The sequence below is a fragment of the Oncorhynchus kisutch genome, unplaced genomic scaffold (genome assembly GCF_002021735.2).
Source record: "Oncorhynchus kisutch isolate 150728-3 unplaced genomic scaffold, Okis_V2 Okis04b-Okis11a_hom, whole genome shotgun sequence".
NCBI classification, from domain to species: domain Eukaryota; kingdom Metazoa; phylum Chordata; class Actinopteri; order Salmoniformes; family Salmonidae; genus Oncorhynchus; species Oncorhynchus kisutch.
Genome location: NW_022261981.1, coordinates 622,501 through 635,595, shown reverse-complemented (window position 1 = coordinate 635,595; position 13,095 = coordinate 622,501). Strand labels below are relative to the sequence as shown.

The window sequence follows — 13,095 nt, the reverse complement described above, 5'->3', positions numbered from 1 at the left end:
TAGGCATCTCTTACAAGGCTGCATGCTATAGACAGACACAAGTGGTTAGGCATCTCTGACAAGGCTGCATGCTACAGACAGACACAAGTGGTTAGGCATCTCTGACAAGGCTGCATGCTACAGACAGACACAAGTGGTTAGGCATCTCTTACAAGGCTGCATGCTATAGACAGACACAAGTGGTTAGGCATCTCTGACAAGGCTGCATGCTACAGACAGACACAAGTGGTTAGGCATCTCTGACAAGGCTGCATGCTACAGACAGACACAAGTGGTTAGGCATCTCTGACAGGGCTGCATGCTATAGACAGACACCAGTGGTTAGGCATCTCTGACAAGGCTGCATGCTATAGACAGACACAAGTGGTTAGGCATCTCTTACAAGGCTGCATGCTATAGACAGACACAAGTGGTTAGGCATCTCTGACAAGGCTGCATGCTACAGACAGACACAAGTGGTTAGGCATCTCTTACAAGGCTGCATGCTACAGACAGACACAAGTGGTTAGGCATCTCTGACAAGGCTGCATGCTACAGACAGACACAAGTGGTTAGGCATCTCTGACAAGGCTGCATGCTACAGACAGACACAAGTGGTTAGGCATCTCTTACAAGGCTGTATGCTACAGACAGACACAAGTGGTTAGGCATCTCTGACAAGGCTGCATGCTACAGACAGACACAAGTGGTTAGGCATCTCTTACAAGGCTGCATGCTACAGACAGACACAAGTGGTTAGGCATCTCTGACAAGGCTGCATGCTACAGACAGACACAAGTGGTTAGGCATCTCTGACAAGGCTGCATGCTACAGACAGACACAAGTGGTTAGGCATCTCTTACAAGGCTGCATGCTACAGACAGACACAAGTGGTTAGGCATCTCTGACAAGGCTGCATGCTACAGACAGACACAAGTGGTTAGGCATCTCTGACAAGGCTGCATGCTATAGACAGACACAAGTGGTTAGGCATCTCTGACAAGGCTGCATGCTACAGACAGACACAAGTGGTTAGGCATCTCTGACAAGGCTGCATGCTACAGACAGACACAAGTGGTTAGGCATCTCTTACAAGGCTGCATGCTACAGACAGACACAAGTGGTTAGGCATCTCTTACAAGGCTGCATGCTACAGACAGACACAAGTGGTTAGGCATCTCTGACAGGGCTGCATGCTACAGACAGACACAAGTGGTTAGGCATCTCTTACAAGGCTGCATGCTACAGACAGACACACGTGGTTAGGCATCTCTTACAGGGCTGCATGCTACAGACAGACGCACGTGGTTAGGCATCTCTTACAAGGCTGCATGCTACAGACAGACACACGTGGTTAGGCATCTCTTACAGGGCTGCATGCTACAGACAGACACACGTGGTTAGGCATCTCTTACAAGGCTGCATGCTACAGACAGACACACGTGGTTAGGCATCTCTTACAAGGCTGCATGCTACAGACAGACACACGTGGTTAGGCATCTCTTACAAGGCTGCATGCTACAGACAGACACACGTGGTTAGGCATCTCTTACAAGGCTGCATGCTACAGACAGACACAAGTGGTTAGGCATCTCTTACAAGGCTGCATGCTACAGACAGACACAAGTGGTTAGGCATCTCTGACAAGGCTGCATGCTACAGACAGACACAAGTGGTTAGGCATCTCTGACACGGCTGCATGCTATAGACAGACACCAGTGGTTAGGCATCTCTTACAAGGCTGCATGCTACAGACAGACACAAGTGGTTAGGCATCTCTGACAAGGCTGCATGCTATAGACAGACACAAGTGGTTAGGCATCTCTGACAAGGCTGCATGCTACAGACAGACACAAGTGGTTAGGCATCTCTGACAAGGCTGCATGCTACAGACAGACACAAGTGGTTAGGCATCTCTGACACGGCTACATGCTACAGACAGACACAAGTGATTAGGCATCTCTGACAAGGCTGCATGCTACAGACAGACACAAGTGATTAGGCATCTCTTACAAGGCTGCATGCTACAGTTTATAAAATACTGCCGGGTCTGTTTCCTCACAAACACAAACACGCTGTGGACTAATGAAAACAATACAATAATATTGTTTTGGGGTGTAATTACCTAATTAACCCCTGTTGTTGTGTGAAATGATTCCAGTGGGGTGACAGATATCCTCAGCTTTAGCCTCTGACTCCCCCCCCCCTACCTCCCACACTGTGTGTGTCATTCATAGTGAAGTGAGGTGACAGATATCCTCAGCTTTAGCCTCTGACTCCCCCCCCCCCTACCTCCCACACTGTGTGTGTCATTCATAGTGAAGTGGGGTGACAGATATCCTCAGCTTTAGCCTCTGACGCCCCCCCCGCCTACCTCCCACACTGTGTGTGTCATTCATAGTGAAGTGGGGTGACAGATATCCTCAGCTTTAGCCTCTGACTCCCCCCCCCCCTACCTCCCACACTGTGTGTGTCATTCATAGTGAAGTGAGTTGACAGATATCCTCAGCTTTAGCCTCTGACGCCCCCCCCCCCCCCACCTCCCACACTGTGTGTGTCATTCATAGTGAAGTGGGGTGACAGATATCCTCAGCTTTAGCCTCTGACTCCCCCCCCCCTACCTCCCACACTGTGTGTGTCATTCATAGTGAAGTGGGGTGACAGATATCCTCAGCTTTAGCCTCTGACTCCCCCCCCCCCCCTACCTCCCACACTGTGTGTGTCATTCATAATGAAGTGGGGTGACAGATATCCTCAGCTTTAGCCTCTGACTCCCCCCCCCCTACCTCCCCCACTATGTGTGTCATTCATAGTGAAGTGGGGTGACAGATGCCCCCGCTTTCCCCTCCTGACTCCCACCTGCCTCACCAGCCTCACCCCCCTCCTACACCCATTCCTGATCTGCGTGTGAACATCAGTCAATTAGAGTCACCCCCTGTACTGTGGAGATGACACGGCCCATCAGTCACTCAGAGTCACCCCCTGTACTGTAGAGATGACACGGCCCATCAGTCACTCAGAGTCACCCCCTGTACTGTAGAGATGACACGGCCCATCAGTCACTCAGAGTACCCCCTGTACTGTAGAGATGACTGTCTGTCTATCTCTCTCCCTAGGGGGACTCTGGAGATGTGATGGGACCCCAGGGCCTGCCTGGACCCAAGGGAGAGCCTGGAGAGCCAGTAGCTGAACATCTGGTGAGTTTGCTGAGAACTCATAGGGCTCCGGTCAAAGTAGTGCACTACAGTATGGAATAGGGTCCCATTTGGGACGCAGAGAGACACTGTTATCACTATCTGATCGGCTTGTTTTGGCTTGTTTTGGCCTTATTGGCTTGTTTTGGCCTTATCCACACACACACACACACACACACACACACACACACACACACAGTAGATTAGTATATCACTTTGGAATTCAGTGCATGGTAATCAGTCATCACTGGACACCTGATCTCACAAACAGACACACACACACACACACACACACACAAACACACACACACACACACACACACACACACACACACACACACACACATACACACAGAGTAGTAGATCAGCTAGAAACAGCTGCGACGACAGCAGCAAACACACACACACACACACAAACAGACACACACAAACAGACACACACACACACACAAACAGACACACACACACACACAAACACACACACACACAAACAGACACACACAAACAGACACACATAAACACACACATATACACACACTCACACACAGAGTAGTAGATCAGCTAGAAACAGCTGCGACGACAGCAGCAAACATGTTGACTGAGAGGCGTGCCTGTCGTAGCACAGCCCTGACATCATGCAGATGCAGTGCTAGTAAGTAATCCAGCGTCAGTGACACCAGCCACGGTAATGGCCTCTCCACCCCCGTTCTGAGGCTTAAAGCTGTCAGCAGACTGCTTTGTGGACCCGGCTTTGCATTTAGAAGTGTTCATTACATGCAGGGAACTACCCAAATGAAGGAAAGGCCAACATAAAGAGTCTTAATAGGGTGTTGGGCCACCGTGAGCCAGAACAGCTTTAATGCACCTTGGCATCGTGGCGGAAATGATTTTGGAGGATCCCACAACATTCTTCAACCAGAAATTCCATCATTTGGTGTTTTGTTGAAGTTGGTGGGAAACGCTGTCTCAGGTGCCGCTCCAGAATCTCCCATAAGTGTTCAATTGGGATGAGGTCCGGTTACTGACACACACACACACACACACTTTAAAAAATGCTCATTTGAAACCCCTCTTTCAAAGACATTTCTAGCCATGGTAGCCAAAATAATGAGCAACTGGGCATTTTTATACATGACCCTAAGCATGATGGGATGTTAATTGCCTAATTAAAAACACCTGAACAACACCTGTGTGGAAGCAGCCACTCATTTACTCAACTGTTTCCTTTATTTGTTTCGTTATACAGCACCTGCAGTACCAGCTAGTTACCTGTACAGACACAGCACCTGTAGTACCAGCTAGTTACCTGTACAGACACAGCACCTGCAGTACCAGCTAGTTACCTGTACAGACACAGCACCTGCAGTACCAGCTAGTTACCTGTACAGACACAGCACCTGTAGTACCAGCTAGTTACCTGTACAGACACAGCACCTGCAGTACCAGCTAGTTACCTGTACAGACACAGCACCTGCAGTACCAGCTAGTTACCTGTACAGACACGGCACCTGCAGTACCAGCTAGTTACCTGTACAGACACAGCACCTGCAGTACCAGCTAGTTACCTGTACAGACACAGCACCTGTAGTACCAGCTAGTTACCTGTACAGACACAGCACCTGCAGTACCAGCTAGTTACCTGTACAGACACAGCACCTGTAGTACCAGCTAGTTACCTGTACAGACACAGCACCTGCAGTACCAGCTAGTTACCTGTACAGACACAGCACCTGCAGTACCAGCTAGTTACCTGTACAGACACAGCACCTGCAGTACCAGCTAGTTACCTGTACAGACACAGCACCTGTAGTACCAGCTAGTTACCTGTACAGACACAGCACCTGCAGTACCAGCTAGTTACCTGTACAGACACGGCACCTGCAGTACCAGCTAGTTACCTGTACAGACACAGCACCTGCAGTACCAGCTAGTTACCTGTACAGACACAGCACCTGCAGTACCAGCTAGTTACCTGTACAGACACAGCACCTGCAGTACCAGCTAGTTACCTGTACAGACACAGCACCTGCAGTACCAGCTAGATACCTGTACAGACACAGCACCTGCTGTACCAGCTAGTTACCTGTACAGACACGGCACCTGTAGTACCAGCTAGTTACCTGTACAGACACAGCACCTGCAGTACCAGCTAGTTATCCGTCTATGCACAGCACCTGCAGTACCAGCTAGTTACCTGTACAGACACGGCACCTGCAGTACCAGCTAGTTACCTGTACAGACACGGCACCTGCAGTACCAGCTAGTTACCTTTACAGACACAGCACCTGCAGTACCAGCTAGTTACCTGTACAGACACAGCACCTGCAGTACCAGCTAGTTACCTGTACAGACACAGCACCTGCAGTACCAGCTAGTTACCTGTACAGACACAGCACCTGCAGTACCAGCTAGTTACCTGTACAGACACAGCACCTGTAGTACCAGCCAGTTACCTGTACAGACACAGCACCTGCAGTACCAGCTAGTTACCTGTACAGACACAGCACCTGTAGTACCAGCTAGTTACCTGTACAGACACAGCACCTGCAGTACCAGCTAGTTACCTGTACAGACACAGCACCTGCAGTACCAGCCAGTTACCTGTACAGACACAGCACCTGTAGTACCAGCTAGTTACCTGTACAGACACAGCACCTGTAGTACCAGCTAGTTACCTGTACAGACACAACACCTGCAGTACCAGCTAGTTACCTGTACAGACACGGCACCTGTAGTACCAGCTAGTTACCTGTACAGACACAGCACCTGCAGTACCAGCCAGTTACCTTTACAGACACAGCACCTGCAGTACCAGCTAGTTACCTGTACAGACACAGCACCTGTAGTACCAGCTAGTTACCTGTACAGACACAGCACCTGTAGTACCAGCTAGTTACCTGTACAGACACAGCACCTGCAGTACCAGCTAGTTACCTGTACAGACACAGCACCTGCAGTACCAGCTAGTTACCTGTACAGACACAGCACCTGCAGTACCAGCTAGTTACCTGTACAGACACAGCACCTGCAGTACCAGCTAGTTACCTGTACAGACACAGCACCTGCAGTACCAGCTAGTTACCTGTACAGACACGGCACCTGCAGTACCAGCTAGTTACCTGTACAGACACAGCACCTGCAGTACCAGCTAGTTACCTGTACAGACACAGCACCTGCAGTACCAGCTAGTTACCTGTACAGACGCAGCACCTGCAGTACCAGCTAGTTACCTGTACAGACACAGCACCTGGAGTACCAGCCAGTTACCTGTACAGACACAGCACCTGCAGTACCAGCTAGTTACCTGTACAGACACAGCACCTGTAGTACCAGCTAGTTACCTGTACAGACACAGCACCTGCAGTACCAGCTAGTTACCTGTACAGACACAGCACCTGCAGTACCAGCCAGTTACCTGTACAGACACAGCACCTGTAGTACCAGCTAGTTACCTGTACAGACACAGCACCTGCAGTACCAGCTAGTTACCTGTACAGACACGGCACCTGTAGTACCAGCTAGTTACCTGTACAGACACAGCACCTGCAGTACCAGCCAATTACCTTTACAGACACAGCACCTGCAGTACCAGCTAGTTACCTGTACAGACACAGCACCTGTAGTACCAGCTAGTTACCTGTACAGACACAGCACCTGTGTACCAGCTAGTTACCTGTACAGACACAGCACCTGCAGTACCAGCTAGTTACCTGTACAGACACAGCACCTGCAGTACCAGCTAGTTACCTGTACAGACACGGCACCTGCAGTACCAGCTAGTTACCTGTACAGACACAGCACCTGTAGTACCAGCTAGTTACCTGTACAGACACAGCACCTGTAGTACCAGCTAGTTACCTGTACAGACACAGCACCTGTAGTACCAGCTAGTTACCTGTACAGACACAGCACCTGTAGTACCAGCTAGTTACCTGTACAGACACAGCACCTGCAGTACCAGCTAGTTACCTGTACAGACACAGCACCTGCAGTACCAGCTAGTTACCTCTACAGACACGGCACCTGCAGTACCAGCTAGTTACCTGTACAGACACAGCACCTGTAGTACCTGCTAGTTACCTGTACAGACACAGCACCTGCTGTACCAGCTAGTTACCTGTACAGACACAGCACCTGCAGTACCAGCTAGTTACCTGTACAGACACAGCACCTGCAGTACCAGCTAGTTACCTGTACAGACACGGCACCTGCAGTACCAGCTAGTTATCTGTCTATGCACAGCACCTGCAGTACGAGCTAGTAGCAGACCTTAACAGTCAAGATGTGTTGGTTGACTTGACTGTGTTTCAGACCTGGGTTCAAATACTATTTGAAATCATTCACATTTTTAGAGAGTTTGCTCCAGCCTACCTCGATTGCCACATGGGTGGGGTTTATAATATTGGAACTATTCTACTGGGTCCATTAAGCAGAGCATTCTCAGTCAAGCACAAAGTAAGTATTTTCCATATGAGTTCAAAAAACATTTGAACCCAGGTTTTCTGCGTTATGCATGGTACAAGCCCAAGCAGTGATGGCAGATATCAGCTAGCAGTATAGGTATTCTGAGTTCTGAATTGCACCCTGTTCCCTAAAGCTGTTCCAAAGCCCTGGTCAAAAGTAGTGCACTATGTAGGGAATAGGGTGCCAGCTCTCAGGTTAGGCTAGGGCAATAATGTTTGTTTCTACATGGAAGGTGCTAAACTGAACATTAAGCATGACAGTGGAACTACTCATTAGGTCGGAGCGCACACAAACACACACACACACATTAAGAGCTAATGTGCTCGGTAGAGCAGAGTAATAAGAGAGATGTTTGCATGTTAATGGTGTCAGGGAGAGGAATGTCTCTAAGAAAGTGAGTAGGTAAACAAGTGTGGAGGAGGGCAGGATGGAGGGATATAGAGAGGGAAGGATGGAGGGATACAGAGGGAAGGATGGAGGGATATAGAGAGGGAAGGATGGAGGGATGTAGAGAGGGAAGGATGGAGGGATATAGAGAGGGAAGGATGGAGGGATGTAGAGAGGGAAGGATGGAGGGATGTAGAGAGGGAAGGATGGAGGGATACAGAGGGAAGGATGGAGGGATACAGAGAGGGAAGGATGCAGGGATACAGAGGGAAGGATGGAGGGATGTACAGAGGGAAGGATGGAGGGATGTAGAGAGGGAAGGATGGAGGGATATAGAGAGGGAAGGATGGAGGGATGTAGAGAGGGAAGGATGGAGGGATGTAGAGAGGGAAGGATGGAGGGATATAGAGAGGGAAGGATGGAGGGATGTAGAGAGGGAAGGATGGAGGGATGTAGAGAGGGAAGGACGGAGGAATGTAGAGAGGGAAGGATGGAGGGATACAGAGGGAAGGATGGAGGGATACAGAGAGGTTCACTTTCACTGTGTTTTCATGGTGTCTTCACTGTGTTTTCATGGTGCCTTCACTGTGTTTTCATGGTGCCTTCACTGTGTTTTCATGGTGCCTTCACTGTGTTTTCATGGTGCCTTCACTATGTTTTCATGGTGCCTTCACTGTGTTTTCATGGTGCCTTCACTGTGTTTTCATGGTGCCTTCACTGTGTTTTCATTGTGCCTTCACTGTGTTTTCATGGTGCCTTCACTCTGTTTTCCTGGTGCCTTCACTGTGTTTTCATGGTGCCTTCACTGTGTTTGCTGGTGACCAGCCTTCACTGTGTTTTCATTGTGCCTTCACTGTGTTTTCATGGTGCCTTCACTCTGTTTTCCTGGTGCCTTCACTGTGTTTTCATGGTGCCTTCACTGTGTTTGCTGGTGACCAGCCTTCACTGTGTTTTCATGGTGCCTTCACTGTTTGCTGGTGACCAGCCTTCACTGTGTTTTCATGGTGCCTTCACTGTGTTTTCATGGAGCCTTCACTATGTTTTCATGGTGCCTTCACTGTGTTTTCATGGTGCCTTCACTGTGTTTTCATGGTGCCTTCACTATGTTTTCATGGTGCCTTCACTGTGTTTTCATGGTGCCTTCACTGTGTTTTCATGGTGCCTTCACTGTGTTTTCATGTTGCCTTCACTGTGTTTTCATGGTGCCTTCACTGTGTTTTCATGGTGCCTTCACTGTGTTTTCATGGTGCCTTCACTGTGTTTTCATGGTGACTTCACTCTGTTTTCATGGTGCCTTCACTGTGTTTTCATGGTGCCTTCACTCTGTTTTCATGGTGCCTTCACTGTGTTTGCTGGTGACCAGCCTTCACTGTGTTTTCATGGTGCCTTCACTGTGTTTTCATGATTACTTCACTGTGTTTGCTGGCGACCAGCCTTCACTGTGTTTTCATGGTGCCTTCACTGTGTTTTCATGATTACTTCACTGTGTTTTCATGGTGCCTTCACTGTGTTTTCATGGTGCCTTCACTGTGTTTTCATGATTACTTCACTGTGTTTGCTGGTGACCAGCCTTCACTGTGTTTTCATGGTGCCTTCACTGTGTTTTCATGATTACTTCACTGTGTTTGCTGGTGACCAGCCTTTGCTGTGTTTTGGACTCATGCTGGCTTGCAAAGTGATGTTTGAATCCTATTGGAATCCAGGCAGAGTGGGGATATCCAACAACTGGAAGTGTTCTTCACTCACAACAACATGGTTTCTGAATGACTGGCAGGGTTAAACAGAAGAATAAATAACCATCTAAACTGGAACAACAGCTCAGTAATGGGTGCAATAAGTCCAACTAACAGATTGGATTAGTTTAGAAAAATGTATGTTATGTATCTTTGTGTAACATAATAGTAATTCATCCATCAATGTCAACGCAAAAACACAACATTACGTTCCCAGCAGGGAACTTTAGATGGCACAGTCTCAGTAGGAGGAGCCTAGTATGCTGATGTTTGTTGTTACTGCATTCATTCTTCCATTGCAAAACTACCATTCCAGTATTTTACTTGCTATATTGTATTTACTTTGCCATCATGGCCTTTTTTGCCTTTACCTCCCTTCTCACCTCATTTGCTCACATTGTATATAGACTTGTTTATACTGCATTATTGACTGTATGTTTGTTTTTACTCCATGTGTAACTCTGTGTCGTTTTATCTGTCGAACTGCTTTGCTTTATCTTGGCCAGGTCGCAATTGTAAATGAGAACTTGTTCTCAACTTGCCTACCTGGTTAAATAAAGGTAAAATAAATAAATAAATAAAATTGTTACTAACCAGTGTATTCTAAATAGCATTTTGTATTATTAGTACTACACAGTATGCAGTTTAAGTAAGTAGTGGGCAAGCCAGATTTGGGGACACGGCCTGTGAGTAGTTGAGGAGGGCTGTGATGGAGGGGGGGGGGGGTGGATGGATGAATTAAGGAGAGAGAGAGAGAGAGAGAGAGAGAGAGAGAGAGAGAGAGAGTTCAGTGCCAATTCAAATGACACACAGCTACACCCTTGAGGAAGTAAAACCAGAGTAACACAGGTTATTTGGGTTCATCCAACTTTATTTTTATTTGTCCTCTGAACACTTCTTAAAATGTGGGGGAGCTTTATTTCAGAACTGCAGCATTAGCATGAAGCAAAGTTTCAGATGGCTGATTTACATTGTGCAATGCAGGACTTAGTTGGAGCACTAATGCATGCTGAACACAGAAATCCATTTTCCATCAAGGGGGTGTACTGTAAATAATGCTTATCCCCGATCCCAATCAAGGCTGCGTCCAGAATGGCACCCTATTCCCTTTATACTGCATCATTTTTGACCAGGACCCATAGGGCACTATATAGGGAATAGGGTGTTATTTGGGAGACATCCCTGGACTTCTGTGTGTGTCAGCAGCAGAGCATTATGGGTCTCACTTCACAACGTAGACACTGTTAAAACATGTTGTAGGAGAGTATTGAACACAAGGCTCGTGGTGAAATGAAGTGTTCCTGCTGTTTGCCCTGTGTAGATGGAGGTACATTCCCATTGAAGTCTCACACAGGCTGTAGCTGTGCTGCTGGGAGACACACTGTCTTGTTCTCAAAGTGAATTTCTGATGTGTGATTTGCAGTAGATTAATTGTTTGGCTTGTTTGAACTTTCCTACATGGATACTCTATTATTTAGTCCTACTTTACTATTTATCTCTAACTACATGTACATATCTACCTCAATGACCTCGTACCCCTGCACATCCACTCAGTACTGGCACCCCTTGAATATAGACACGTTATCATTACTCAGTACTGGTACCCCTTGTATATAGACAAGTTATCATGACTCAGTACTGGTACCCCTTGTATATAGACACGTTATCATTACTCAGTGCTGGTACCCCTTGTATATAGACACGTTATCATTACTCAGTACTGGTACCCCTTGTATATAGACACGTTATCATTACTCAGTACTGGTACCCCTTGTATATAGACACGTTATCATGACTCAGTACTGGCACCCCTTGTATATGTCCAAGTTATCATTACTCAGTGCTGGTACCCCTTGTATATAGACACGTTATCATGACTCAGTACTGGCACCCCTTGTATATGTCCAAGTTATCATGACTCAGTACTGGCACCCCTTGTATATGTCCAAGTTATCATTACTCAGTACTGGTACCACTTGCAGACAGTATAGACACGTTATCATGACTCAGTACTGGTACCCCTTGCAGACAGTATAGACATGTTATCATGACTCAGTACTGGTACCCCTTGCAGACAGTATAGACATGTTATCATGACTCAGTACTGGTACCCCTTGTATATAGCCAAGTTATCATTACTCAGTACTGGTAGCCCTTGTATATATCCAAGTTATCATGACTCAGTACTGGTACCACTTGCAGACAGTATAGACATGTTTACATGACTCAGCACTGGTACCCCTTTCAGACAGTATAGCCACGTTATCATGACTCAGTACTGGTACCCTTTGCAGACAGTATAGACACGTTATCATGACTCAGTACTGGTACCCCTTGTATATAGACACGTTATCATGACTCAGTACTAGTACCCCTTGTATATAGACACGTTATCATGACTCAGTGCTGGTACCCCTTGTATATGTCCAAGTTATCATGACTCAGTACTGGTACCCCTTGTATATAACCAAGTTATCATTACTCAGTACTGGTACCCCTTGTCTATAGACATGTTATCATGACTCAGTACTGGTACCCCTTGTATATAGACATGTTATCATGACTCAGTACTGGTACCCCTTGTATATAAACAAGTTATCATTACTCAGTACTGCTACCCCTTGTCTATAGACATGTTATCATGACTCAGTACTGGTACCCCTTGTATATAGACATCTTATCATGACTCAGTACTGGTACCCCTTGTCTATAGACATGTTATCATGACTCAGTACTGGTACCCCTTGTATATAGATATGTTATCATGACTCAGTACTGGTACCCCTTGTAGACAGTATAGACATCTTATCATGACTCAGTACTGGTACCCCTTGTATATAGACACGTTATCATGACTCAGTACTGGTACCCCTTGTATATAACCATGTTATAATGACTCAGTATTGGTACCCCTTGTATATAGACAAGTTATAATGACTCAGTACTGGTACCCCTTGTATATAGACACGTTATCATGACTCAGTACTGGTACCCCTTGTATATAGACACGTTATCATGACTCAGTACTGGTACCCCTTGTATATAGACAAGTTATCATGACTCAGTACTGGTACCCCTTGTATATAGACACGTTATCATGACTCAGTACTAGTACCCCTTGTATATAGACATGTTATCATGACTCAGTACTGGTACCCCTTGTATATAGACATGTTATCATGACTCAGTACTGGTACCCCTTGTATATAGACACGTTATCATGACTCAGTACTAGTACCCCTTGTATATAGACACGTTATCATGACTCAGTACTGGTACCCCTTGTATATAGACACGTTATCATGACTCAGTACTAGTACCCCTTGTATATAGACAAG

General features: G+C 46.9%; 1 protein-coding gene across 3 annotated transcripts in view; it reads left to right on the top strand.

The window, feature by feature from the left end:
* The window catches only part of LOC109876727 (collagen alpha-1(XIX) chain), a 247,488-nt gene that overhangs the window by 164,233 nt on the left and 70,160 nt on the right, over window positions 1-13,095 (top strand). For all 3 annotated transcript variants that reach the window (XM_031813088.1, XM_031813089.1, XM_031813087.1), the window contains one exon: window positions 3,096-3,176. In XM_031813088.1, coding sequence (XP_031668948.1) covers window positions 3,096-3,176 — 81 coding nt within the window. The remainder of the gene's footprint in view (window positions 1-3,095; window positions 3,177-13,095) is intronic.